This window comes from Pagrus major, chromosome 12 (assembly GCF_040436345.1).
Source record: "Pagrus major chromosome 12, Pma_NU_1.0".
Classification (NCBI taxonomy): domain Eukaryota; kingdom Metazoa; phylum Chordata; class Actinopteri; order Spariformes; family Sparidae; genus Pagrus; species Pagrus major.
In genome coordinates, this window is record NC_133226.1 from 14,264,267 (window position 1) to 14,291,623 (window position 27,357).

At 40.5% G+C, this 27,357-nt stretch overlaps 1 protein-coding gene across 1 annotated transcript; it reads left to right on the forward strand.

Annotated features, from left to right (window-relative positions):
* The first annotated feature begins 239 nt into the window (after window positions 1-239).
* On the forward strand, window positions 240-10,149 carry LOC141005915 (keratin, type I cytoskeletal 18). Its single transcript, XM_073477979.1, has 10 exons — window positions 240-269; window positions 2,213-2,488; window positions 2,642-2,767; window positions 3,271-3,353; window positions 3,758-3,914; window positions 5,348-5,515; window positions 5,970-6,095; window positions 7,118-7,335; window positions 8,305-8,333; window positions 9,564-10,149. Exons 2-10 carry the CDS (start codon window positions 2,225-2,227, stop codon window positions 9,677-9,679), a joined length of 1,287 nt encoding a protein of 428 aa, XP_073334080.1. The 5' UTR covers window positions 240-269; window positions 2,213-2,224; the 3' UTR covers window positions 9,680-10,149.
* Window positions 10,150-27,357: the final 17,208 nt, after the last annotated feature.

Sequence of the window (27,357 nt, forward strand, 5' to 3'; positions counted from 1 at the left end):
AAACCAGAACATCTTAAGAAATGAACATATCCAAAGGTTTGGTGATCTTTCTGTTTTGACAGATTGGGACTATATTCAAATCCACATCTACAGTACTTTTCTCAAGCACTACTGTACAGGTGCAGTTAACACACCTCGTGTTCAGAGCGACAGTAGCTCCTCCCTCTTCCTGCACACCTGCATATAAGCTCACCTGTAGCATCAGCAGCACAGAGCCTGCTGCACTCCTCTGGATCCCACTGTGCTCCTATCTGAAGAAAAAAAGCCTGGTGAGTAGGATGGGTTTGTTTTTTTCAAAGAAATTGTTATTTTTCTGCAATTACATTGATTAAAATTGATGATTTAAATAATTTCCAACTGTTCTACTTTGTTCTTTTATTAAGTGTAATAGTTGAAATGATGAAGAAAATACATACTTATCTAAATTATGATTATAAATGGAAGAAAAGGCTTCTACCACCTGCCTCAAGCTAATTAATCTCATTTTCTTGTTCACTTTCATTCAAAGTTGTCATCGCAAGTATTTGTCAGTTAATGGCAAGATGATTACCAAAGAGAAAAGAAGGAAATGAAAGTTGATTTCCTGCTGAACAAAGTGTCTCCTTGTGTCACTGGAATTCGCTCTGAATATTTTGCCGATCATTTTCCCAAGCTCTATCTTTCATCTGAACAAGGAGCGCCTGTTTCCTGCTGGCTCCTTTGTAGTGTTGTGGGAACGGTGTTGCAAGGATCAAGTGACAGGGAGACAGAGAGGTTCCCTTGGCCGCTAATCTACAGGCGCACACAAAAGCAAGCTTGCGCGAAAAACCTCAAACACATGAACACACACACACACACACACACGACACACGGACAAAGATACACTGTCCTGTGCGTGTGACATCCATACACCAACTTGAGTCTAGGTGAGCACCTGTTAAACCTAATATCAAAAAGGTTTAAAACGTAGGAAAGAAAGAAAAAAGTTCATTTGAGGAACAAAGCTTTAACAATTATTTCATAACACTGAACCACATCTTAAGCAGTCCAAACCTTTAGGAAGGCTTCTATTTTTTGAAGCCACTTCTCAGTTTTGTCCTCTACTTGAATATAAAATGCATCTTATTATCATAGTAATAGACTACATGAGAGAGTCTTCAGTCCTGGTGAGAGGCTCTTTTGTGACCCTGGGTTGAGCTATTCTCATTTACATATTGATTTTACACTGACTTATGTTGAAGTTGTATTTGGATGGGGCTGAGATGGACGGACTGAAGTGGCTCAGACCATAAAGTCAGTCATCTCTTGGATGCAGAAAGCCGCCATCCAGCTGTGCATACACTCATTTAAAGGCTATTTTAAACATGTTCAGTGGGTGTCCAGTGGTCTTGAATTTAAGATCCTACTTGTGCATAAGTCTTGCCAAATGCTGGAATAAAACACATTTGCTTGAGGGCCACAAAAAAGCCAGATCTCATGTAACACTTGCTTTAAATGACTGAAACAGGTCACACAGTCTGGCATTTGAAGTAGCGTATTGCCTTATGACAATTTGAACATCAATCCGCTCTCTCTTCAGTGAAATGAACCCTTAGGAGGTGAGATAGAAGTAGCATGTGTGATTGTTCTGTTTGTCTCCTCACATCTTGCCTCCATTTTATCTTTACAGAATTTGCAAAAACAATAGGTAATTGGAATATACAATATTAATGAATAATAGGTAATGATTAGTTCATAAATATCTGTGAATCTAAATCCGGAAAAAACTACTGAGGCACAAACTAGTAACAACTCATTAATTACTGATTACTTAATCATTAGTTACTATTTTTGTGTACCTTTAATTAAAGTGAAACATAATATTGAGTAGTTACCAAGTAGACTCATTAAATACTAATTACTTAATCATACTAATGACTTAACCATTAGTTACTCGGCATAGTTACTTGGTAACTACTCTGTAATATGTTTCACTTTACTTAAATGTACAAGATTCATTAATATAGTATATCCCAGTCTGTTTGTTAGTTACTCATCATCTACTATAAAGTCCCCGAATCACAGTTATTCAGGAATTACTTATTAACGATTCATTAAGGACTAACGATTCATTAACGATCGAGTTGTTCCTGATTCATTCCTTACTTGCTCCTTAGTACCTACTCACATTTCTATATGCTTTATTGTAAAGTGCTGCTCAATTGTCTAATTTTCAGTTTTGTGTCTCTTACAGCCACCCGTCATCATGGCCTCCAGCATATCGGTGAGGAGTTTCTCCATGAACCGCCAGCCCTCCTTTTCCAGTCGTTCTCTGATGGACACGGGCCGCGCTCGCTCCCGCGCTTCGGTGTCTTTCGCCGCCGCCATCCCGCTCAGCCGCTCAGCCTCTATCAGCCAGGATCTCAACGGGCCAATAAGCCTGCAACTTAATGGAGTGCACGGCAACAGCACCAATGACAAGGAAGCCATGCAGAATCTCAATAACCGTCTGGCCAACTACCTGGACAAGGTACATAAAACAGTAACAGCACTGTTGAGCTGTTGGTCAGCAGCCAAATGGGTAATGGTGTATCTCCATTTGGCTCCATGCAGACAAGTAAATGATACTATTAGTAGCAAACTGAAGCACTTTGAAAATTAAACTCTTTTTTTCTACCTCCAGGTGCGTACGCTGGAACGCTCCAACGCTGACCTGGAGATGAAGATTAAGCAGGTGATGATCGACCGCATTCCTAAAGGTCACGACCTCGACTCCATGATGGCTCAAGCTCATGCTGTTGAGCAAGAGGTAGACATGACGACACATACATTATTCAGACAGGTCTAGATTAACAGCCAGACTGCATGTGGGGAGTTTTGTACTGTATGTGTCAATCAACAGAGCTCAAGGTTATGAGGACTCTGGTTATTTTACATAGACAAAACATTCATGCAAATGTCGACATGTCGTGTCTTGTAGCAGGCGCTGCATCAGTAGATTCATCAGAGGCAGAATTTGACTCATGTTTCATCTTTGAGTTAACTTGTACCAAACGGAGCCTGAGTGAGGTTAATGATTATTTTGACTATTGTAACTAAACAGGAAAAGTTACAGTTTAATGAGGTCGGAATGTGTTTCCTTATTGCGCAAGGATTCAAGTTGTTCATGTGTCTTTTGTAACCATTAATAATTCCCCTGTAAAGTAAAAAATACTACATAGAAGAATGTGTTAGACTACAGGGTGAAGACTGACTTTAATGAAGGACCTGATGTCTTTTTCAATATTGTTACCTCTTGTTCATATTTGTCAGGTGAGGAAGAGGACCTTGGAAAATGCTCGTCTCATGCTCGAGATCGATAATGCTAAACTGGCTGCTGATGACTTCAGAATCAAGTGAGTGGTAAATGATTACAGCGTGAAGATTAAAAAATGAAATGGGTGTCTGTTCTCTCTCTTTTTTTATTTGAATCATCATTTTAGATTTTAATTCATGCCCTTGATTAAAGTTTTACCACATCAGCTAAATGGCAGTACATCACGGCAGTATTAATTTAATATTTAGGTGTTACATTTTGTCACATTTTAGTGCAATATTGTATCGAGTGAGTCCCAACTGTTGAGATCAAGACAAACTATTTTCTTATTTCATATATAAAGGTTTACTTTCGATCTGCAGACATATCTGGGCTTCTAACTTTATGATGCACCTTCTATTGTAATTAAAAAACAAGTAAATAAGCATCAAGTATTCTGTTTGTCTGCTTTTCTCTACCATTTTATTCTTTGGACTTTACCAGGTGGGAGACAGAGCTGGTGATGTGTCAGTCTGTGGAACGTGACTGTGTCGCTCTGAAAAAGGCCAAAACCGACCACGAGCAGATCATTGCCTCTCTGAGGGGAGATCTGGACAGCCTGAAGGAAGAGCTTTACTTCCTCAAGAAAAACCATGAGGAGGTACGTCTGTTTGCACTTCTTTTCTCCTAGTGTTGGTATGCAGGCCTTTTAACACTCCGTCTTTATCACATTTACTTTGCCTTCTCCATTACTTGACATTTGCATGGTCTCCCTTTCATTTTGGCCCCTCCAGTTATTCTCCAACCTGCCCTCACAAACAGCAAGTTGTTTGATATCGTGCTGACCCAGTTTGGTCGACTCAAGAGGTCTAAGCCATGTAGGGAGGGGGGGAGGTAGGTAGAGGTGGTCCTCTGGTTACTACACACAAAAGGAGCAGGTAGATCTGGTTTCCCAAACCTGCTCTTTCTGTCCAATCAGCTGATCCGAGGCTTCCGGACCTCTGTCCTCTGGAGGGGATGAGAAATAAGATAAACTCCCCGCCTCTCACCAAAGAAAGGATTGATCTCTTATACTTACAAAATGTGAATTAGGCTGCACAGATCCAATTCATGAACGATATTTGAGGCCACTGACAGAACTCAACAATGATGTGGTGCAAAGAACTGACCCGAACATTTGGTGTTCAGGTCAGTTAAAGTTTCGTGGCCGCAATTTTACGATAAGATAAAAATTAAGATATTGAGAATGACTTTGATCAAATGATGAATGTGCATGCATATCACCCATGTAAACTTATTCTTATTTTTCTTATGATTTGCTTATTTGGAAGGTTTTCCTTGGAAAGTGGTGTGATAGTGGTTTGCTCTTTTAAACTGACTCACTGAACACTGTAAAGACTTATCTGTCTGCTCTCATCTACAGTATGAAATCTATGCCAGTCCTTTATGTTGAAAACGAGGACTTTCCCCCGCTACAGTGGAAAAGTAACACCTGTCAGGGTTAGCTGGGAAACTAGCTCACACTGTTTTCTCTCCTTTCTCCACCTCCTGATCAAGATTACAACAAGTGGGCGTAAAATAAAGAATATCATTGAACTTTTTTGTCCAACAAAGGCTGGGAAATTGTGTTAATATATACCAAGACCAGAAAATTACATTAAAGCACACTGCAGAGAAATGAGAGTGAAAGAGATCCAGCGAGCTCGCATGAATCGAGAGCAGAAGCGTAACGTGTGTGTGTGTCTGTGTGAGTGTAATGTGAGCTCGGCCCCATCAACTATTGATGGAGAACATTTAAATTATAAAGATGCCCTCACATCCTCTCTGCCACCCTGGGGTGTAGGATGTCTCACGTACACACAAGTATATCCCCACAAATGGAATGACTTAAAGCTACTACAGGGAACTTTCATTTCTGTGGTTGCTTCTGGCAGTCCCTGCTGACAAAAGATGACAGTGGTGAAACAAAGTAAACTTGGTTTTGCTGCCGCACCAACAGACTACAGAGCAGCTTCTTTCATCAGGCTAGGGGACTCTTCAGTTCATCCTCAGCACTCCGCCACGATAATAATATTTATCTCTTCTGCTCTGTAGGAACTGGAGCAGATGAAGTCTCGTATTGCCAGAGATGAGGTGAACGTGGAGGTGGACTCTGGTGTGAGCGGGCCGGAGCTGGGCACCATTCTGTCGGACCTACGTTCCCAGTATGAGGGGATTGTCAAGAAGAACAAGGACCAGGCCGAACAGTGGTATCGCAAGAAGGTGTGGGAAGGAACTACAGTGCTTTTCTCATGACCAGAGAATTTATCTTAATCTACCAATTCATTGAAATAAGACTGCCACTGATAATTATTTTCATTAGCGATTAATCTGCTGATTATTTTTTCAATTAACTGTTAAGTTGTTTAGTGTTTGATATATCTAAAAATATATGCTCATCCTGACTTTTTAAAAGGCCAAAATCTTGAAATGTCCAAAACCCTATTCAGGAAATATTGCAAATCCTCATACAGGAGAAGCGCAGCAGAGAATGTTTTGCAAGTTTTTTAATGTTTTTTGCTTGAAAACTGACTGAAATGATTAATCTATTATCTAAATGGTTGGTGATAGTCTAATCCTACTGTATCAAAGTTGAGGGGTGAGGGGAAACACACCGTCAGTACATGTATTTCATGTGGTCGTGCATTTCTTTAATTTTTCATGTCTTTTCCTCCAGCTGGAGACTGTGCAAAACGAGGTGAAGGAGAGCAACGAGGCTCTGAGGGGATCTCAGAACGAGCTGATGGAGAGGCAGCGCTTCCTGCAGACCCTGGAGGTGGAGCTGGAGAGTCTGCACAAACAGGTGAGCAACTTCACCTGAGGAGCAAAATAACAACATGGACACACCAAGAAACAGAAGAGCATACATCATCATCAGTGTGACAAGTGTTTCCTCGTCAGCATACAAAGAAAATGGTGCCAGAGGGGACTTGCTTAATTGCTGTCTAAGCTAAAAATAACCGTGCAAGTGGTATTTCTGCATTTAGAGCTGTGCAAACAAGATCTAATGCACATAGAGCTGTGCAAACACTACAAGAATGATTTTAAAATATTGTTATGGGTATTACCTTTTGACAAAGCTGAGATGAGTTATGGTTTTGTGCCAATGGAAGTGCAGTTTTATGAGGGATTTGGCAAATAACAACACAGAAAATCCTCACAGAGGTTCGGATTCAGTCTCAGTTTGATCAGTTTTTTAATTTGTGCATATGCATGTAACTGTATCATCTGTCTGGGGAAAATCTGGGAAAGGTCTATTTGTTTTTCTCTCTTATAATCCTGTGATGACAGTAAACATGTTTTCATGTTAAGTCAGGCAAGGACATTCTGGATTCAGTTGCAAAATGGTATGGGGGTGAGTTTCGGTGGTTAGGTGGCGGTGGCTAATCCTGTTTGAGCAGCCAGTGTTTGTTTTGGATGTCAAAGCCTTGTCAGTTCACAGGTATTCGCTGATAATGATTTAGGAAGTAATTCAGGAGAAGCTGAGGTTTGATTTCTGCTGCCAAACACCTTGTGAGGTAATGTGAGGAGGTTGAAAAGCCAGAACCTTTGATACAGGCCAACCTGAAGCATCACATTACAGTACACAGACAGTACAGACACTGAGATGATGGGTAAATGTTTAAAATTACAGAATTATGAATAATTTAGGGACATTTCTTGAATTGGACAAGGATTATTCAAGTGTTCCAGGTCAGCAATCCTTCAGCTGATAAAGTGATAGGATTACACACAACATTAAAGGCACACAATGGTAATATCAGACCCAGGTATGTGGCATAGGCAGATGAGCTCTCTTATAATTTTTTTCTTTTCTCTCCTCAGATAGCAGGGCTGGAAGGTAACCTGGGTGAGACGGGTCAGAAATACTCTAGTGAGATGGAGCGGCTGCAGGCCAAACTGAGCCAGCTGGAGGACGACCTCTCCCAGCTCAGGCTGGACATGCAGCGCACCAAGACCGACTATGAGCAGCTGCTCCGCATCAAGCAGAACCTGGAGATGGAGATCGCCACCTACAGGCGCCTGCTGGAGGGAGAGGAAACGTGAGTTTTCACTGCCCTCAGGAAGAAATTAGATGATTAAAAAGGGATTAATGCAGAGGTTAAAGGGAAATTCTAGTTTGTTACAATATGAGTCTTATTTTCATAGCTTTGACCATTATTCTGATCAGTAATAATAACATTGTTACATTTGCTAAATGTTAAAATATTTACAGACCAACTCCCTGGTTCAACTTTGAGCTACCAGAGTTATCAAAGTTGTGCACACCCAGTTTTCCTGTGAAATAAGGCATTAATACGAACAGGTGCACTCTCCTTTGGTTGTACCTACAAACAAAGTGGCTTAGACAGTTTGGTTAAACTGTTGGTTTGTTTTAAACCTGTCTGGCTGCCCATGTTTCATAAGGTGTATTGACATTATCGGGGGGGAAACAGCCTTAAAAGCACTGACCTTTGTTGATCACTGCTTCAACCAAAAGATGGACAAGAAATAAATTACTTGTTTTTCTGAATTTCCAGAACTGTATAGTAACAGACTGGAAATGTAGCGATCTACAGCTAGCAACATTAGCATTGCAGCTAAGAGGTACCAGCAAGTGTGGTAAATACTGTCAACCAATGTCTCAGCTAAAGGCCCTTGTTTTTCTGCTTACATGTGAATACACCATTACCACATTAAACTTTGTTGTAGGCTTTTCATTGTGTTCCCGAATGTCAGCTATCATTTTTGTGAGAATGTTAATATCTTAACAAACGGGGGTGACACTTCATAAAGATGTCATAAACCATAACTTTCCCTCCGGTTTAAAACTTGTAAAGCATCAATCAAGACACCTTTCATCATCTAAACTGGACTCAGATGAGAGTTAGATGAGAAAATCAGTAACTAGCTTAAATTTGTCTGCTAGCCGAATACGTTTATTTCCCCAAATGCTGAACTATTGCTTTAAGGTTCATCATGTTTTCAGGTCAATGCAGCTGATTGTAACATGTTTCCATTCTGCTCCTCAGAGTCAAGGAAGTTCCTCCTCCACCAAAAAGTGAGTGCCTGGCTTTTCATTTTCAACTGATAAAAGAAAGCAAAGTCACTACTGCACATTGAAGCACGGTATTATATAACAGTGCATTAGTAAGGAGTGAAGTACTGCTCACTCATTCGTGTTAAATACATCTTATCACAATCCCGAAGGACACATCAGGGAGGTTAAGAGTGACTAAAGCTGTAATGATGAAGGAGATAAGTTGAGCAAACTGTTCACTAATGTTTATTCAACATCCGCCGCATAATAGGCAGACCTTATATGGATTCAGATGTGGATTAAGGACTGCATCGTAGTGAGGCTGACAGACATATGTTCTTTCACAAACACACCCATGAGGCCCAAGACTAACGATTGTTTTATGAGCGTCAAAACAATGCAAACACGGCTAACAGCTCCTATAGCAACAAAGGTGGGTGTGAAAACATTTATCCCAATGTTGTAACTGTGTGTTAATCCCACTGAGTCACGCTGCAGGATTAGCACACTGCAAGGTGTTTTGAAAATGTACATTGAGGTCCTGCGTGAGACAGGAAAGTTAAGCAGTTGCAGCTGTTTGTACAGACCACTTACTGTAGAAAATATGGACGGGGCTTCTGGGTCTGAGAAGAGAAGGGCCTCACTATACTGGCTCCAAAGAGAAGTCCACTTGCATGACAGTTTATGAGAAAACAACTTTACTTTTGACTTGATTTATCACCTCAATAAATGGTTTCCTAATGAGTTTATGGTCTCAATCACTAGTTTCAAGTCTTCTTCAATATAATATGATGTTCATTTTGTTAATTATGACCCCGTTTTAGGGTAAAAAGTCGCTACCACTGTGTATGCTGGAGCTCTCAGTCAGATCCATTTAGGATATCCTCCCTAGCTCCACCTCACAAATGACACAAATGTCAATAAATAGATATTAGATTGAAAAGACTAATTTTATCTCACTGATTCTAATATTTTCCCTCATCCCTCTCCTCTCAAATCATCTCTTCCACACCATCGCATCTCATCCCTTATAAAAACTGTTTTAATTTTTTCCTCTTTTCTTCCTCTTCCATCTCATCTTCCATCGCAGCTTACTATCTCACCACTGTAAATCTCAAATTATCCAAATCAAACTCATCTCATCTTCTCTAAACTCATATTACTGTTTCTCTGATCTCATCACAAATAATTTCAATTTTCCCCTCTCCTCATCCCTTCTCATCCCATTTCATTTCATCTCTCTCCGTGCAGAGGAGCCTGACGTTCGCACCCGGAAGATTGTGAAGGTGGTGACTCAGACGATGGTCAACGGCAAAGTGGTGGACGAATCCAGCGAGGTGGAGCAGATCGAGGAGACCAAGAAATAAAAAGGGGACGGAGGAGGGGAAGATAGATGGTAGGATGAAAGACGCGAGGATGTGCAGAGAGAGACAGAGAGGAAATTAAAAGATTGGTGTCAGAATATTACACGAGGTGTGGTGCATCATTTATTCTTACAACTGAGAAAATATTACTTTGAATTGGACATTTTGGGGATATTGCTCAACTATGAATGTTTTGTGATTTCAGAGAAACGTTGACCTGTCAGTTACACTTTTTGAATAAAGAAATGTCTGTGTTTGTGTGAGAGCAACTGATTAACCACCTTATATTGTTATACTTACGCTGTTTTACTTATAACATTCTGTGTAGTTTAACAAGATATTTATTTCTTAGTGTGGAAAACTTTACTTCAGTAAATGTAATACGTACTTTTACAACGATATCATTTAATCGTATTTGCTGTTTTTGTGTTTGTATTCTGTCAAAAATAAAGTTTCTTTACTCCATCTTACTACCTCTACGTCTCAAATCTCTGCGTCACTCGGATGAATCATTTTACAGCTTTAATACTGAAATCAGCAGATGTGAATGTACAGTTTCCTCAGTGTTGGGATGTTGCTGAAGTCTTCTGTTGATCTGGTGGACAAACTGAAATTTTGACCTGATAGTGTCAAAATTGGGGGTTTGTACGAAAAGTCAGGGGATCACCAACGTCAATAAGATTCATCATCTGGGGATCATGAATATCTTTACATTATATTTGAGATATTTTGGTTTGGACGGTCTGACAGACCAACGTTGCGACCCCTAGAGATGCACTGTAACTGTGGCAAAAATTCACAGGAATAACATCATTACCAAGAGCCTTAAAAACAATAAAAACATGAAAAGTTTGGCCTCATTAAGATCAATTTTGCGATCAGTTTATTGCAGCGATTAGCGCATGGGTCGGCAATGGTGTTGAAGGACACAACTGGGGGAATATCATTGTTTAATCTGTTATCTTTGCCGGCAGGGCCGGTGTAGTGCCGAGAGGAGACTGCTTGCCGAAAAATGACTGCCCCCGACGGGAAAGCGCATCAGTTCAGAGGAAGTGGGCGTAGGTCTACTACGGGTCAGCTGGCAGACGCAGCACCGAGAGAAATGTTTTTTTACTGTGCAGTCCTGTAGCCCAAGTGAAGAGGCTACGGAAAAAGAACGGCGCAGATGAAAAAAGTAACCTGATGTTTCCATAATGTAGGCTAGTTGTCAACAATTGATGAGGGTAGATGCTTTACCTTGCCACTTTTATTGTTGTTGTTGTTGTTATCGTTGTTGCAATGTGATTTTACACCGCTTTGATCTATAAATAAAGTCATAATTCAGTATCCCTGTTTCAGTGATTTTATAACGAGGATTAGGAAATCAATGCAGAAAAGAATGCAGGAGTGTTTCCACGTCACATTAGATAGCAATCGTATAACACATACTGAGAAATTAGTAAGTGCTATCAGAGGTGGGTAATAACGATTTACATTTACTTCATTACATTTACTTAAGTAACTTTTTGGATAACTTTTACTTTTAAGAGCATAATTACAGGGGCCTGCCACTTTTCGGCAGGCCCTGCCGAAAAGTGACTGCACCCTGTAACTCTGGATTGGGAGGGGTTACATTCTCTGTCTTTTCAGCATTAATAGTAGAGGAAACCAGGTGCATGTACAGTGAATTTGGTTAATATCACTCCTTGCAATAAAGACTTACAGGGTGCAGTCACTTTTCGGCAGGCCCTGCCGAAAAGTGACTGCACCCTGTAACTCTGGATTGGGAGGGGTTACATTCTCTGTCTTTTCAGCATTAATAGTAGAGGAAACCAGGTGCATGTACAGTGAATTTGGTCAATATCACTCCTTGCAATAAGGACTTACAGGGTGCAGTCACTTTTCGGCAGGGCCTGCCGAAAAGTGACTGCACCCTGTAACTCTGGATTGGGAGGGGTTACATTCTCTGTCTTTTCAGCATTAATAGTAGAGGAAACCAGGTGCATGTACAGTGAATTTGGTTAATATCACTCCTTGCAATAAGGACTTACAGGGTGCAGTCACTTTTCGGCAGGCCCTGCCGAAAAGTGACTGCACCCTGTAAGTCTGGATTGGGAGGGGTTACATTCTCTGTCTTTTCAGCATTAATAGTAGAGGAAACCAGGTGCATGTACAGTGAATTTGGTCAATATCACTCCTTGCAATAAGGACTTACAGGGTGCAGTCACTTTTCGGCAGGGCCTGCCGAAAAGTGACTGCACCCTATAACTCTGGATTGGGAGGGGTTACATTCTCTGTCTTTTCAGCATTATTGGTAGAGGAAACCAGGTGCATGTACAGTGAATTTGGTCAATATCACTCCTTGCAATCCAGAGTTACAGGGTGCAGTCACTTTTTGGCAGGGCCTGCCGAAAAGTGACTGCACCCTATAACTCTGGATTGGGAGGGGTTACATTCTCTGTCTTTTCAGCATTAATAGTAGAGGAAACCAGGTGCATGTACAGTGAATTTGGTCAATATCACTCCTTGCAATAAGGACTTACAGGGTGAAGTCACTTTTCGGCAGGGCCTGCCGAAAAGTGACTGCACCCTGTAACTCTGGATTGGGAGGGGTTACATTCTCTGTCTTTTCAGCATTAATAGTAGAGGAAACCAGGTGCATGTACAGTGAATTTGGTCAATATCACTCCTTGCAATAAGGACTTACAGGGTGCAGTCACTTTTCGGCAGGCCCTGCCGAAAAGTGACTGCACCCTGTAACTCTGGATTGGGAGGGGTTACATTCTCTGTCTTTTCAGCATTAATAGTAGAGGAAACCAGGTGCATGTACAGTGAATTTGGTCAATATCACTCCTTGCAATAAGGACTTACAGGGTGCAGTCACTTTTCGGCAGGGCCTGCCGAAAAGTGACTGCACCCTGTAACTCTGGATTGGGAGGGGTTACATTCTCTGTCTTTTCAGCATTAATAGTAGAGGAAACCAGGTGCATGTACAGTGAATTTGGTCAATATCACTCCTTGCAATCCAGAGTTACAGGGTGCAGTCACTTTTCGGCAGGGCCTGCCGAAAAGTGACTGCACCCTATAACTCTGGATTGGGAGGGGTTACATTCTCTGTCTTTTCAGCATTAATAGTAGAGGAAACCAGGTGCATGTACAGTGAATTTGGTCAATATCACTCCTTGCAATAAGGACTTACAGGGTGCAGTCACTTTTCGGCAGGCCCTGCCGAAAAGTGACTGCACCCTGTAACTCTGGATTGGGAGGGGTTACATTCTCTGTCTTTTCAGCATTAATAGTAGAGGAAACCAGGTGCATGTACAGTGAATTTGGTCAATATCACTCCTTGCAATCCAGAGTTACAGGGTGCAGTCACTTTTCGGCAGGGCCTGCCGAAAAGCGACTGCACCCTGTAACTCTGGATTGGAAGGGGTTACATTCTCTGTCTTTTCAGCATTAATAGTAGAGGAAACCAGGTGCATGTACAGTGAATTTGGTCAATATCACTCCTTGCAATAAGGACTTACAGGGTGCAGTCACTTTTTGGCAGGGCCTGCCGAAAAGTGACTGCACCCTGTAACTCTGGATTGGGAGGGGTTACATTCTCTGTCTTTTCAGCATTAATAGTAGAGGAAACCAGGTGCATGTACAGTGAATTTGGTCAATATCACTCCTTGCAATCCAGAGTTACAGGGTGCAGTCACTTTTCGGCAGGCCCTGCCGAAAAGTGACTGCACCCTGTAACTCTGGATTGGGAGGGGTTACATTCTCTGTCTTTTCAGCATTATTAGTAGAGGAAACCAGGTGCATGTACAGTGAATTTGGTCAATATCACTCCTTGCAATAAGGACTTACAGGGTGCAGTCACTTTTCGGCAGGGCCTGCCGAAAAGTGACTGCACCCTGTAACTCTGGATTGGGAGGGGTTACATTCTCTGTCTTTTCAGCATTAATAGTAGAGGAAACCAGGTGCATGTACAGTGAATTTGGTCAATATCACTCCTTGCAATCCAGAGTTACAGGGTGCAGTCACTTTTCGGCAGGCCCTGCCGAAAAGTGACTGCACAGTGACACAGTGATATTGACCAAATTCATTGTACATGCACCTGGCAAACACAGAGAATGCAGAATGTAAAGGCAATCCGTTACAGTTAGCCTACAGTTCTATATATACTGCATTATTGTATTCATAATTATGCTCTTAAAAGTACAAGTTATCCAAAAAGTTACTAAAGTAAATGTAATGAAGTAAATGTAAATCGTTATTACCCACCTCTGATAGCACTTACTAATTTCTCAGTATGTGTTATATGATTGCTATCTAATGTGACGTGGAAACACTCCTGCATTCTTTTCTGCATTGATTTCCTAATCCTCGTTATAAAATCACTGAAACAGGGATACTGAATTATGACTTTATTTATAGATCAATGCGGTGTAAAATCACATTGCAACAACGATAACAACAACAACAACAATAAAAGTGGCAAGGTAAAGCATCTACCCTCATCAATTGTTGACAACTAGCCTACATTATGGAAACATCAGGTTTATCAGGAGTAATCTTGCCTAGGGCACCAAATGGGCTAGAGCCGGCCCTGTTTGCCGGCATAGCGCCAGCTTTCTTGCTCCCAGCTTGGGATCAACAACTCTTTCAGACATGTTTTCTCCATCTGCAACAAGTATGCAGAATGTTTCTCCTCTGCTGCTGGGGCAGTCGCCTGGCAGCACGATGTTGTTTGAGGCACCAAGCAACATAAAAGAAACTCAGCGCAGTTTGGCAGACCTCTCAACGTTTGTGTATATGTCTTTTTATGGCCTACATGACAGTATGTGTAACTGTAAACCCTGACACCAAAGAGTCATGTCAGCCAGCCCTCATAAGAACACATAACATTGAATCTCCCGTAATGAACCATGTAAAGTTTAAAGTTGAGTTTTTGGCTGCAGTGGCTACAGTCACTTTTTTATACAAATAATCTGTGTCCATTAAATTGTTTATCTACTGTGGGTGAACCATTTGCTTTATAGTTAGTGCTGGTAATAACACATGAAGCCTCCCCACAGTTATTACGAGTGAGAGCACATCTGTTGTCATTGAAGTTATAGGTATGAGGTAATGTCTCTTATCAGAGAGGAGATTCACTGCATGTCTTTCATCACGGACGCTTCAGACGACAACTCTTGTAATTACGTGTAATGAGACTGGGTTGTAATGAGGTGTCTGCTGTTATATGCAGCATATTAATATGAGTATTTGGAAAACATATTGAAATGTTAGTTGCTGTTGGGGCCTCCCTGACCTTGAGATGATTTGGTCAGGGGTAAGAGGTTAATGATTCAAGGTAACAGGTATAAAATGTTAAAGTTTAACAGAGTCATGGAAGTCCTGGGTCAGAGGTGAAGAGGCCTCTCTTCTTATCTGACCCTCTTTGATGTGGATCATGTGTGGTAATTTAGTCTTTGACCAAAACAAGCTCGGTATATAAGGAGCTGTCTGCATGTCTTCGGGAGAGTTCTCATTATTCGGCTGGAGACTCTCCAAGTAACGTGTTACTTGTTTACGATACTGAACTTATTGTAATAAATTTGTTATACAACTAAGACAGTGTCGGCAGAGCTTTTCTTCAAACATCTTCATCAGCATCGCCACAGAATATACGACATAACTTGGCGTCACGAATAATCAGGACGTGTTTGTGGCTGCAGCGCAGCTGGACGCAGCCCTGCTTTCCTCCTCTCATCCAAGGTGAGCCTACACCGTTTCGCTGTTTGGGGGGGATGAGGTTTGACTGGAGCTGTCCCTGTCTGTGTTGGTTTTCGTTCGCACCGGAAAGATTCTGTGTGGGTGAATATGTGTCATGCTGTGTTGATGTTTGCGGGTGAAGTTCCGTTTAAATTTGTCTTACTCTCCATTGTTTTACTGCGTTGTGGCCACCGCAGTAAGGGGGGAGTGATGGTAGAGTAAGAGCTAAGAATAAAAAGTAGAAAGGAAATGTTTGTGTAAAGGGTAAAGGCAAGGAGCCTAACAATGAGTAACGTTAAGTGAGTTAAAAAACTATGCGGGGTTAATGAAGAAGAGAGCTCATAAGCTTCTTAAACCGTAAGACGTGTAAATTAGCCGCTGCGTGAAAGTTGAATAAGTGGAATTTAAGGGAAAACCTGGTACCAGGTGTATAACCAGAAATAAGGATTAAAGGAAGCCGCAGATTTGGATAAAAGCCCTCTGGGAGGCGGTTTAGGACGGGCCAAAAACCTGAATATTACATTAGGTGAGTTCAGGTCGGTTATAAGTAAATAACTGGAAGTGTAGGGGAAAATATTTGTAGATAGATGCCCTCTCTGGCGCTGGCTGACGAGCCACGACTGATGCCGTTTTGTCAGATATTCTACACTTCAAAGGTAGCAAAAATTTAGATATAAGGAATAAAAAGGAATAAGGGAGCGGCAAAGCATGCTTAAATAGGACAGTATGAATGAGTCGTCTTTAGAATAGATTGTTGATTGTGATTTTGTTCTTGGTTTTGTTATATTGTGTGTTTTTAAGTTAAAGTTAAGTGTATTGGCAGGCAGGAGAGGAATTCCCTCCTCCCTCTCCTCTCTCCCTCTTTCTGTCTCTCTGTCGAGAGAGACGTCAGCGCTGCAGGCTGAAATTGTGTATCTCTATGAGTGTGTGTGCTTGGAGCACGAATACTTTGTTTTAGAAATGTGGTTACTATTCCAGTGTTGTGTTTAGATTATGCATTAGGATTAAGTTTATGGTTTATAAACTTTTTCGGGGATGTTATATATCTGTTAAAATTTTATAAGCCTCATTGGAGGATATTAAAATAAGAGTTAAAATATAAGCCCCGGAAAGGGAGATAGGAAAAGATTAGAGAAGATTTAATAAGTTTGATTTAAGATTGATGAACTTTTTCGGAAGACATTTAATTTGATAAATAAAATTTATGAGCCTTTTTAAGGACATTTCTATAAGATTTAAATAATTTGTCATGAGTTTCTGAAAAAGATGTATTTAAGATAGATAAGGAGAAGTGGAGAGATTAGTATATAACTCTGTGTAAAAGATAAATATGATAGAGAGGAATGAAGAGTGCTGAGTGAGTTATGATGGTTAAGGCATTGAGAGTTTTTATGTTGATGATGAATGATATGGAATAATGTTTGATGCTTAAAAGTGCAAAATATCTGTTATAAATAATCCAAAGTGCTGGCAAAAGAAAAAAGAAAAAGGGGGTTGCAAAATATTATTGAACTAAATTGTGAAAAGAAAAATCTGATCCTTGTTTGTTTCCTTTGTTCCTTGCATCTGTGGGGGAGACACGGAGAGACGGGTGGAGCTTGAACAGTGTGTCACGCGGACCAATTCGGTGACGTCAGACTCCTACTCAGACAAACCTCTGCACAAGGCCAGTACTGTTTTTGTTCACGAACTCTTTTTATACCTGCTCTTTGAAAATATGTTTGTATAAGCATTTAGGATCATTGGAAGTTGATATCTATTGCTTACATTTATGAGCTAATATTGGGGTATTTTCTCAATTTGAAGTGGGGAACAGCACATTCTGTTTATATGTGCTATCTCAAAAAGAAGCTTGGCAACTGACTGACTAGTTAAGACATTTAATTAATTAATGGAGTACAATTGGTGGGTTTAAAATTTTGTTGTGGATTGCAATTGTGGAGTTTCCTTGTTTGTGTATGGTTTATTCCGAGCTGAACAGTGTTGTGGATTCAATTTGAGATTGTTTTGAGAATTTGAGGTGAATAGTTGTGAGTTTGGATGCTTGTCTTGTTTCAAATAATAGCAGCCAGTGATAGTTGATCCTTGGGGAAAGTGTTTGATTTTAGGGAATTTATATATGGTTGGATTTTCTGACATTCTGGGACATTGTTATCGTAATCTGATTGACCTTTGGGGGTTAGATTGACATTGTGTGGTTTGGTATTGTAATTTCTTATCATACTAATAGATCCTCTGGGGTCCCTTAAAGTTGGCAAATTAATTTCTTTGGTTTATTGACTGTGGCAAAAAATAGTGATTCACAAATAAGCTGAATAAATAAGTAAAATAAATAAATTAATAATTTTAAGTGATTCTATTTCAAGTGATTAACCTCACTTATACTTACTGGCTGATTGATTGATTTACTGATTGATTAATTAAGTTAACTGTATGAAAAAGCAACATAAAGCAGCTAAAATGTTAAGGAAGGATGATAAAACTTCAAAAGTAATCACGCCTCTTGATGTCGTTCAAAACAATAATCCATTAGTAAAAGAGATCCCACGGTTCTCAGCAAAATGGTACCACCGTTGGCCAGAGATAGATCAACCCTGGCCAGTGGAAGGGACCTTTAATCCGGATGTAATTAAAAAACTGCAGGTGCTTGTATCTACATATAAAGCTGAACAAAAAAGAGGGAAAAAGGGAAAGAAACGTAGAGAAAAGAGACAAATTGAACTTGCGATGCTCCAGTTGTTTGAAAATGAGGGACAGAAGTGGACAAAGGCTGCGAAGGAGAAACAAGAAGAAAGCATGGAAGAAATGGGAAAAATGGCTAAAGAAACAGAGAAACTAATGGCTGAAGTTAATTCACCTTTCTCACATATGAACTTAGTGAAGAAACCTCCACCTTACAAGAAGAAAGTGGAATTCCAGGAACTTTATCCTCAGCTCCCAGTGATTAGTCAAGAGGGTAACTATCGGATTCTTGATGAAGACGATCAGATAATTGAATCTGGACAAGCTGAAACTACAATAAAGATGTATCCAAGTTCAAAAAGTAAGAAGAAAACAACTCGACGGGAAACAAAAGGAGGATTGAAGATCAGGAAGAAGAGTTTTGGAGACAACACTGATCAGAGTGACTCGGAGGAAAACTTGGGCGGCTATGACCCTGCAGTCAGGCGGATACTGGCTAGAGCGGAAAAGAAAGGGGACAAGACATCGAGGAAAAAGGACTTAGGAGATGATGGCTCCAGTGAAAGTGAGGATGGAGACAGTGATGAAGACTGGGAGAGTAGAGGTGCTTCGGCTTCGAGAAGATTATATCTGGGGACATCCAGTACCATGGATGAGGACAGACAGAGAGCTGTAAGAGACATCGAAAGAAGCATAGAGGAATGCGTTTCGTGCTTGGATAGAACTCCCAGCCCTGATCGCCGAAAAGCGTTGGAAGAACAATTGGAGGAACTGTACATACAGCAAAAAGAGTTACAGAAGAAGAGCTCCTCCAAACCAGCTATGAGATATGCACTGCGCTCAAGAAAAAAGAAGGAGATTGAAAAAATCTGTCCAGTCATTATCCGAGGACAGAGTTTGGAGTATAAACCCTGGCAGAGCACAGATATGTCAGACATACTTGAGAAGTTACCTACTCTGCAGGATGGAGCATATCCTTGGATTTCAAAGCTGGAAGAAATCACAGTAGGAACACACATTGCCATGGGAGATATCAAGAAACTGTTGGCTAGCCTTCTTGGGGTCACAGGTATGGATGAAATTCTACAGAAAGCAGGACTCGACCGATATGCGGGGACTGCAGTGAATGATTCAGAACTGTTTGCTGCACATAGAGGTCGAATGTGGAGAGCACTGAGAGAAACATTTCCGACAAATGTACATCCTGATAATATCTTTATTGAGCCACTAGGACAGGAGGAGAACCCAAGAGCCTATGTGTCAAGAGCTCATCAAACATGGAGAAATGTTACAGGAAATGACCCGGACTTGAATCAAATGGAGCAGTCAATCCTAAGAGCCAAAATACAGAAGGGACTGCCTCTGCCAGTGATGAGCAAGTTGGCGGAGGTAGTTGGTCTAGGAAGTATGGCTAAAGGTGTTTATACAGATCATATAGCACATCAAGTGGAGCTATACAGGAAAAAGGAACATGATCAGAAGGAGCAGGACCAAGAAACCCTCAGAAAACTTAATCAAATACAACTGGTGGACAATAAGAAGAAGGACAAGAAACAGGCTGTATAAGGCATTATCTGTCATAATGGGGTATCTGGTGACATTTCTTACTCATCATAGTCTTAGAAAACTTCTGAACTATGGCAAATATACATTGACCATGCCAAGGCTTAGAGACTATCATAGGCTTCTAGAGCAGGAAGATGTCACTTTAGCAAGATGTGCTACAGTGAATCCAGCTGAAAATTTGCCAACTCCAGAGGATGGTGAACCGCATGATTGTGTTCGAGAAGCAGAGAAATACTCAAGGCTTAGATCAGACTTACAAGCCCTCGCATTGCGTGAGGCAGACTTGGAGTATTGGACGGATGGATCTTGTTATCGTGTGGGAGATAAGTTGAGTGTGGGATATGCTATTGTAAAAGCTCAAGCAAAGGGTTTTGTTGTGGAGAAGGCTGAAGTAATACCGCAGCCTGCATCTGCACAGCTTGCAGAACTAGTGGGGCTAACTGAAGCATGTTTGTTAGCAGAAGGTAAGCGAGTGACAATTTATACAGACTCTGCTTACACTCACAATGTGTGTCATCTGTTTGGATCAGTGTGGAAGAGCCGAGGGTTTAAGAAAACCAATGGTTCTCCAATACAACATCACGCTCAAATAATGAAGTTGCTGCATGCTAGGATGAAGCCTAAGGAGATAGCGATAGCTAAGTGTGCAGCACATAGAGCAGATATGTCAAGAGTCACACAAGGTAATAAAGCAGCTGATGAAGTGGCGAAAGCAGTCACAGGAGCAGATAGAGTGGGCAAAGTTTTGTTGGTTACTCATGAAGTGGATTTGGAGGATAGAATCACACTTAGAGATGTGATTTTAATGCAGGATGCTGCCCCTGAGATTGATAAACAGTTGTGGAAAGACAGAGGTGCCACCCAGGATTCTACAGGTCTTTGGAGAAATCATGAGGGGCTGATAATAGCTCCTCCAGACCTGTTAGGTCTAATGATACAGGAGGCACATGGGTTAGCTCATGTTGCAAGGGGGGAAGTTAGGAGAAAGATCACGAAGGAATATGGTTTTTGGGCACCGTGTTTGCTTGAACAGATTGACTATGTCATAGGCAGGTGCACAATCTGCCTGAAAAACAATGTTCGGAGGGGTATGATAGTTCCAACTGGTCACATTCCGACTCCAAGGGGTCCTATGCGTGAGTTAGTTGTGGACTATGTTGACATGATCAGACCAGTTGAAGGAAAGAGGTACATGTTGGTTGTGGTAGATCGATTTTCACGATGGCCTGAAGCTTGTCCAACCAAGCGGAAGGACACTCAGTCATTTGCCAAGTTTTTGTGTAGAGAGGTCATAAGCAGGTGGGGGCTTCCAGATCGGATATCCTCAGACAATGGGAAAGAGTTCGTTGACAAGACAGTAAAATTGATTTTGCAAAAATTAGGAATTAAACAGCGTTTTGGTGCAGTCTATCATCCACAAAGCCAAGGAATATGTGAGAAAATGAATGGAGTCTTGAAAAATCGTATTCTTAAAATTTGTCAGCACACAGGTATAAATTGGGTAGCAGCACTTCCATTGGCTTTGATGATATGTCGTTCAAGTGAATTGCGTGATTTGCATATGACACTGCATGAGTTGGCCACGGGAAGACGGATGCCAACACCTTGTTTGCGTACTAGTGGAAAGGGACCAAGTTTGGCCCTTTTGAAGATGAAATGAGATGTTGCATACATGGCTAGTTTGCACAAAAGAATATCTACATATGTTTCTGACAGGCAAAGGAAAAAGGAAGTACTTATTGTACAATGACATAAGGTATAAGAAAGATGTGGGTGATTGTTCACTTGCCGTGCGTAATCTTGCATGGGAAGATGAAGGGGAGTATATGTGTACTTATCGAGAGCCAGAGTTTAAATTTGTTTCATTTAGTCACTCTTGGATTGGAGGTTACATAACTCGTAAGGTGAGACTTATGATAACAAACCTGAGACTTGTTGAAGTAACCATTGCAAGGGTAAATAACACACAGATGGAGACTGCTATTTTAAATTTGAAACCAACAAAGAATGTTAACGTTTCATATCAGAGTACTACCTTGGTGCCAACATTGACGCCTAGGAAATTGGTGAATGTGACACAGACACTTGATAAAGTATCCTTGAAAGTTAAAGAGATGGTAAATGAAAGTCGGAAGTTTATGTTAGAGATGGGGATTAGTGTGAATAGTAGTAAGGAGATGGAGGAAGAGAAGGTTGTAAAGAGAAGGTTGCAAAGAGAGGAAGAGGAGGTTGTAAATTCATCTGAGACGGTTCAGAGGAATATTGCTCAAATGAGAATAATAAGGGGTCTGGAATGTTTATGGGAATGTCCAAGTGTGATGGTTACATGATGGATTTAGGAAAGTGTGATGAAAAGGATGTGAATAAGTTATATGAAGTGACTTTTCAAGTGTCAAAACGTAAGCCAAGTAGAACTTTGATGGTAGAACATCAAGTTTTGCCTGGAAATGTGACTATAGGCAATTTTAGGGATATTTGGTGGATTTGTGGTGAAAATGCTTATTTATTTCTACCATATGGGTGGACAGGGTGTTGCTATATGGCAACACTGAAACTTCTATATGAGGTTTTTGCTGTCCAGAAGGGAGAAGCATCTGATGAGGTTCAATCTAATGTTACTTCTGGAAGTAGGAATAAAAGAGAATTAGCACAATTTCATAATCTGGAGTCCTACCATTGGAGAACAAGCATAGGAGAAAAGGGGGGAATAGGATTGTTTCCATGGTATGGAGTGACATTTTTGGCAGATCATATTGATAACATTACTTACACCTTACAGGGCTTTGCAAATATTTGGTCGCAAGAGAAATTAGGGCCAGTAGGAGCAGTGCTAGTTTAAATTATGATAGCAGTACTTTTATCATTAGGTGTGATGTTTTGTTTTTGCACGTTGCTGTTGACTTTTGCGAAGGCTTTGATATTGAGATGGGTTGGTGTAGTGATGCCAGGAGATCAGGTTCAGATGCCATTATTAGAGAGGACTAATTCGGACAAGGATGAGGAAGTAGTGATGGAAGGTGAACTGGTGGAGAAATATCCATTTTAACCACGTCTAATATACTTATAGTTTTAACATTTATTTTAGAAGTGTATTCAATGATTTGAATTGCATGTTATTTCCACAAAAGATACTGGTTGGTGTTTTCTTTTTTCCCTTAGAACAACATTGGGGGATGACCGCTATGAGGGCGGTTGATGATTCAAGGATCCCAAGCTGTTAGAGGGATTCAGAAAGTACAATAAGGACAATCAAAATGGATGAAAGACTCTGAACAAAGACGTTGTGAAAAGGTTCAGAGTAAACATGTCATCACCACTACGTTGGGAATCGACGTTGCAGAGGAACTACAAGTTGACAAGTTCTGGTGTTTAGAAAAATAAAGAATAAAGAATAAAAATGACAAATGAAAAATGTAATAACATATATATGTATTGTATGTATGAAATATTATTTTTGCATGGTGATCTGTACAATTTATCATGTTTGATTTGATTCTTTATGGGGCTAATATGTTGGGACCTCAGTTTTTTCTTTCTTTTTCGGTCCTTAGTGACATTGGGGATAGGCAGGGACAGGTCCATTGGAAGGTGCGATGGGTCGACCAGCCTAAAAGTGGACATGTTTTTGAATTTATTTGCTGAGGTTTCCATATGTATTTGCTTAACATTATATCATTATATGGACTGAGTAACATTCCTCTTTTAATTGGGTTGGAGTACTATATGTGGCCGCCTGGGCAGAGGGGCCGTGAAATAATTTTCCTGTCTAGATTGTTTGAGGGACATTTCAGGAAAGATAGCTGCCAGACAGGTTTTTCGCTTTCACACTCCATTAAAAATTGTTGTATTGTTAAGATTATGTTTGGAGGAATTATCATTCTTGACACCAAAGTGCACATGTTTGTTCATATTCTGTTTATCGGGACTCTGACTAGTCCCGAAGGGGGGAATATGAGGTGTCTGCTGTTATATGCAGCATATTAATATGAGTATTTGGAAAACATATTGAAATGTTAGTTGCTGTTGGGGCCTCCCTGACCTTGAGATGATTTGGTCAGGGGTAAGAGGTTAATGATTCAAGGTAACAGGTATAAAATGTTAAAGTTTAACAGAGTCATGGAAGTCCTGGGTCAGAGGTGAAGAGGCCTCTCTTCTTATCTGACCCTCTTTGATGTGGATCATGTGTGGTAATTTAGTCTTTGACCAAAACAAGCTCGGTATATAAGGAGCTGTCTGCATGTCTTCGGGAGAGTTCTCATTATTCGGCTGGAGACTCTCCAAGTAACGTGTTACTTGTTTACGATACTGAACTTATTGTAATAAATTTGTTATACAACTAAGACAGTGTCGGCAGAGCTTTTCTTCAAACATCTTCATCAGCATCGCCACAGAATATACGACATAAAATAAAATCGTTCAGAGGCACACAATATGTGTGTAAGTGTTGGGACATGCAACGGAGATTTCAGAGACAAATGATGAAGGATGACTGCCATTCTGTTGTCCATATATTTGTTTTGTATACACGGGCTTATCTGTGAGTTCGAAGCTAGAAGACACACAAATAAAGTGACGTAACTCCATTGTGAGTAATTTTAGGGGGGGTTTTCCCCCTTGTTACACTTCAGAGGAAAAAATGTGACTGTATTGTATCACCTGATCCCTTAATAACCAAGTCCTGCCTGAGCACATATAACAACCCCACTGTGACTTCCATCAACCCTATAATTTAAGGTCATGACCTTTTGACCTTACTATGCAATGGTGACTCCACCGTATCTCCACATTAATTATGCTGTTTATGAGTAGACATTTTACAATCATGCCAACATTTTCAGGTGGTTTACAATTTCCAAAATTGTTGTTTTGAGCCTCAGGTTACTCCAGCCTCAGGTTATCCTCATGAGCCTCTTGTTGTGCCGCCCCTGAAATTGTAACTAACGGCACATCCTGTTTACAGAGCATGCAGACAGATTTGTCAAGGCCCCTCCGGCAGATTCCCAGTCGGACGACTCAAAGAGTCATAAAACCTGAGAAAGAAAGTCAGGTGAGTCGGAAGGAGTAAAAAAAGAGAGACAGCAGGTCAACACATTTAGTGAGCATGTCAACAGGTAGACATTTGGCAAAACAGATAACAGAAAGTCTGATAAATGTCTCACACTGTTCCTGTGATCATAATAACAGTAGTTCACCCCGTATCAACAGCATTTCATTATTTCATTATTTTAATGCCTCGCACATTAACCCCTCTAAGCAGCTGACTGCTGATATGTAATGGGAAGGTGTCTGTTTTAGACAAAGAAAATCCCCTCTAACCCCATGAGGACACAATTCCCCTCAAGTGGAAAGTATTTCTATAATGTAAGTGAATGAGAGTGAACCCATGATATAAAATGTGTCTTTGTTCTGTAGGATTAACAGCATTCAACACCTTTTAAAACCTGGGCCAGTTTTTGGACAGCTAGCAGCACTGCAAAAACAAATTTTAACTCCTAAAACTTCATTCAAACATTTGAAAAAACAACAAGTTTTTCTTTTCCATCTCAACTTGTTTTATAGCAAGAGATGCACTCACCCTTTTCCTGAAACAAGGAAAACTGCACTAGGAGCAGACTGAATCGTCTCACCCACTTAGCATACAATTCTCTTGGTATTAGAAATATGTCTTGAAGGCCGATACTTCACATTAGATCATTCATTTGTACATACATACCTATTAGATTTAGATACCTTGGTACACATTGAAACAGCAATAACAAGCGTTGCTGGCAATTATGAGCCACAATCGTTTGGTCCAACATGTATTATTGTTCATCAGTTCATTCATCAGTTCAGTTCAGTTCAATGTATACGCACGCACACTAATAGATAGATAATGCTCCCAAGAACATTTATAACCATCATGTGACGTTTCAGGCCCTTTAGACATGAAACAAAAAACACACCTTACAAGAACCTGAACCCTAGAAATCACCTGGCAGGTCATGTGACTTTAAACCACAAAGAAAAAGAAATACACAAAGAAGAAGACCTTGTAAGTACAATGCATTTGTCCAGTGTATTCTAAACCACCCAAATACAGCACAACAGGATCATCGGGCAAGAAAACTGTCACAGGCTATACGACAAAAATCCCTTCAGTCAGATCAAATCTCATCCCCACCCTGAGCCCACAATTACACACACAATAGCACCAGTTATCTTTCAGTGCCACAGAAGTCAAACTTCTATTATGACTGACTGGACACTGATGAATCAGTCCCTTTGTTTGGCTGCCGTGGTGTCAATTTATCAACTTTTCCAACCCTGTCGCCCAGAAATAAGGTTCATTTACTTATTCATTTGTTATCTAAATTTCTTGGAGATAAAGTTCAGCTAAATAACAGAAACTGGAAGCATTTTGACATCTTGCCTTACGCTCTGTGAAGACATCCACCCTTTATATGTATCGTTTATTGTTAGTGATGTGATCACTCTCTGTCTCTGGTGGATTGAATCTCTGACTGCTGAAGCAGAAGCAAAGCAAGTATTGATGCTGTTTTACTGCACTCTAGTGGACAGATCTTGTAAGTCATATCCAATTCATTCTTTAAAGGTTGTACAATGTACAATTTTTATATAAGATAGATAGTTTTGAACAGTAAAGTCCATTCTGCCACAGAGCTGGTTATTTCTGGCTGGATGCAGCGACATGATACAGTGAGTTCAAACAGCTGATCCAATCAGAGCTTAGCTAGTTTACGGGCAGCGTGACTGAAGCTTTGGCCTCCTGCACTGTCCCGCCAACCAGTGTCATCATCACAGAGATTACCCACAATCCCCTGTCTGGCATTCCAAATTTACAACTGGGATCCAAATAAAGCTGAGCAAAGCAAAGTTATTTTTATATTTTTTATTTTAAGACTTTTAACCATGGTGCAGAACATAGAATAAGAAGGGAGTTTTATATCGTACTTACTAACTAACTCTGTCCTTAGTAAACTATGAATAGTGAGATGCTTAAAAATAAAATAAAATAACAGAACGTGGTGTGACACTGCTGATTTTTAGGGCAAATCAATCAGTCTAGTACGCTTCTGTGTTATAAAACACTGGCACTGGAGACTCTTGCATTGTACTGTTCCAGTATGGGTTTAAAAGTTTTTCATCATTTGACATCTTGAAAAAATAAGTCTACTAGAATGGCACTGACTAGCACGTATACCTCCGCCAAGGCCCAATAGTCCCCTTTGATTCAATCAAGTCTAATCCAATGTCAGATAAAACATAATTAAATTCGCTGGATGCAAATATTTATTTGGATACACATCAGATTGTACTCACTCATAGATACCAGCCACCTAAATACACCTGTTTTTTCAAGATCCATGTGTTATTCCCTGAGGAATCAACAAAAATGTCAAAAAAAAAAACATTTCTGGATCCTTCTTTTTTATCTGTATCCACACCAAAAGTTAATGGGGTCTATTCTGGGCTGAGACCCATCCTCCATCCAAGTTTCGTGGAAATCCGTTTTGTAGTTTTTGTGTAATCCTGCTCACAAACCAACCAACCAACAAATGACACAAGCAAACACATAGCCTCCGTGACGGAGGTGATAAACACTGCAAAGAGTAACTTGATTCAATGCGTTTCCAATGCATTTCTTTCTGTATTGTTTTTGTGCTGTATAATAATGTACCGAGACAGAACAAAGCTTCTAAAGGCAG

Excerpts from the sequence above, each read along its gene's own strand:
- LOC141005915 (XM_073477979.1), top strand. The coding sequence starts at position 2,225 with ATGGCCTCCAGCATATCGGTGAGGAGTTTCTCCATGAACCGCCAGCCC. Across the intron at positions 2,489-2,641 it reads TGGCCAACTACCTGGACAAG|GTGCGTACGCTGGAACGCTC; the intron begins GTACATAAAACA and ends TTCTACCTCCAG. Across the intron at positions 7,336-8,304 it reads CTGCTGGAGGGAGAGGAAAC|AGTCAAGGAAGTTCCTCCTC; the intron begins GTGAGTTTTCAC and ends TCTGCTCCTCAG.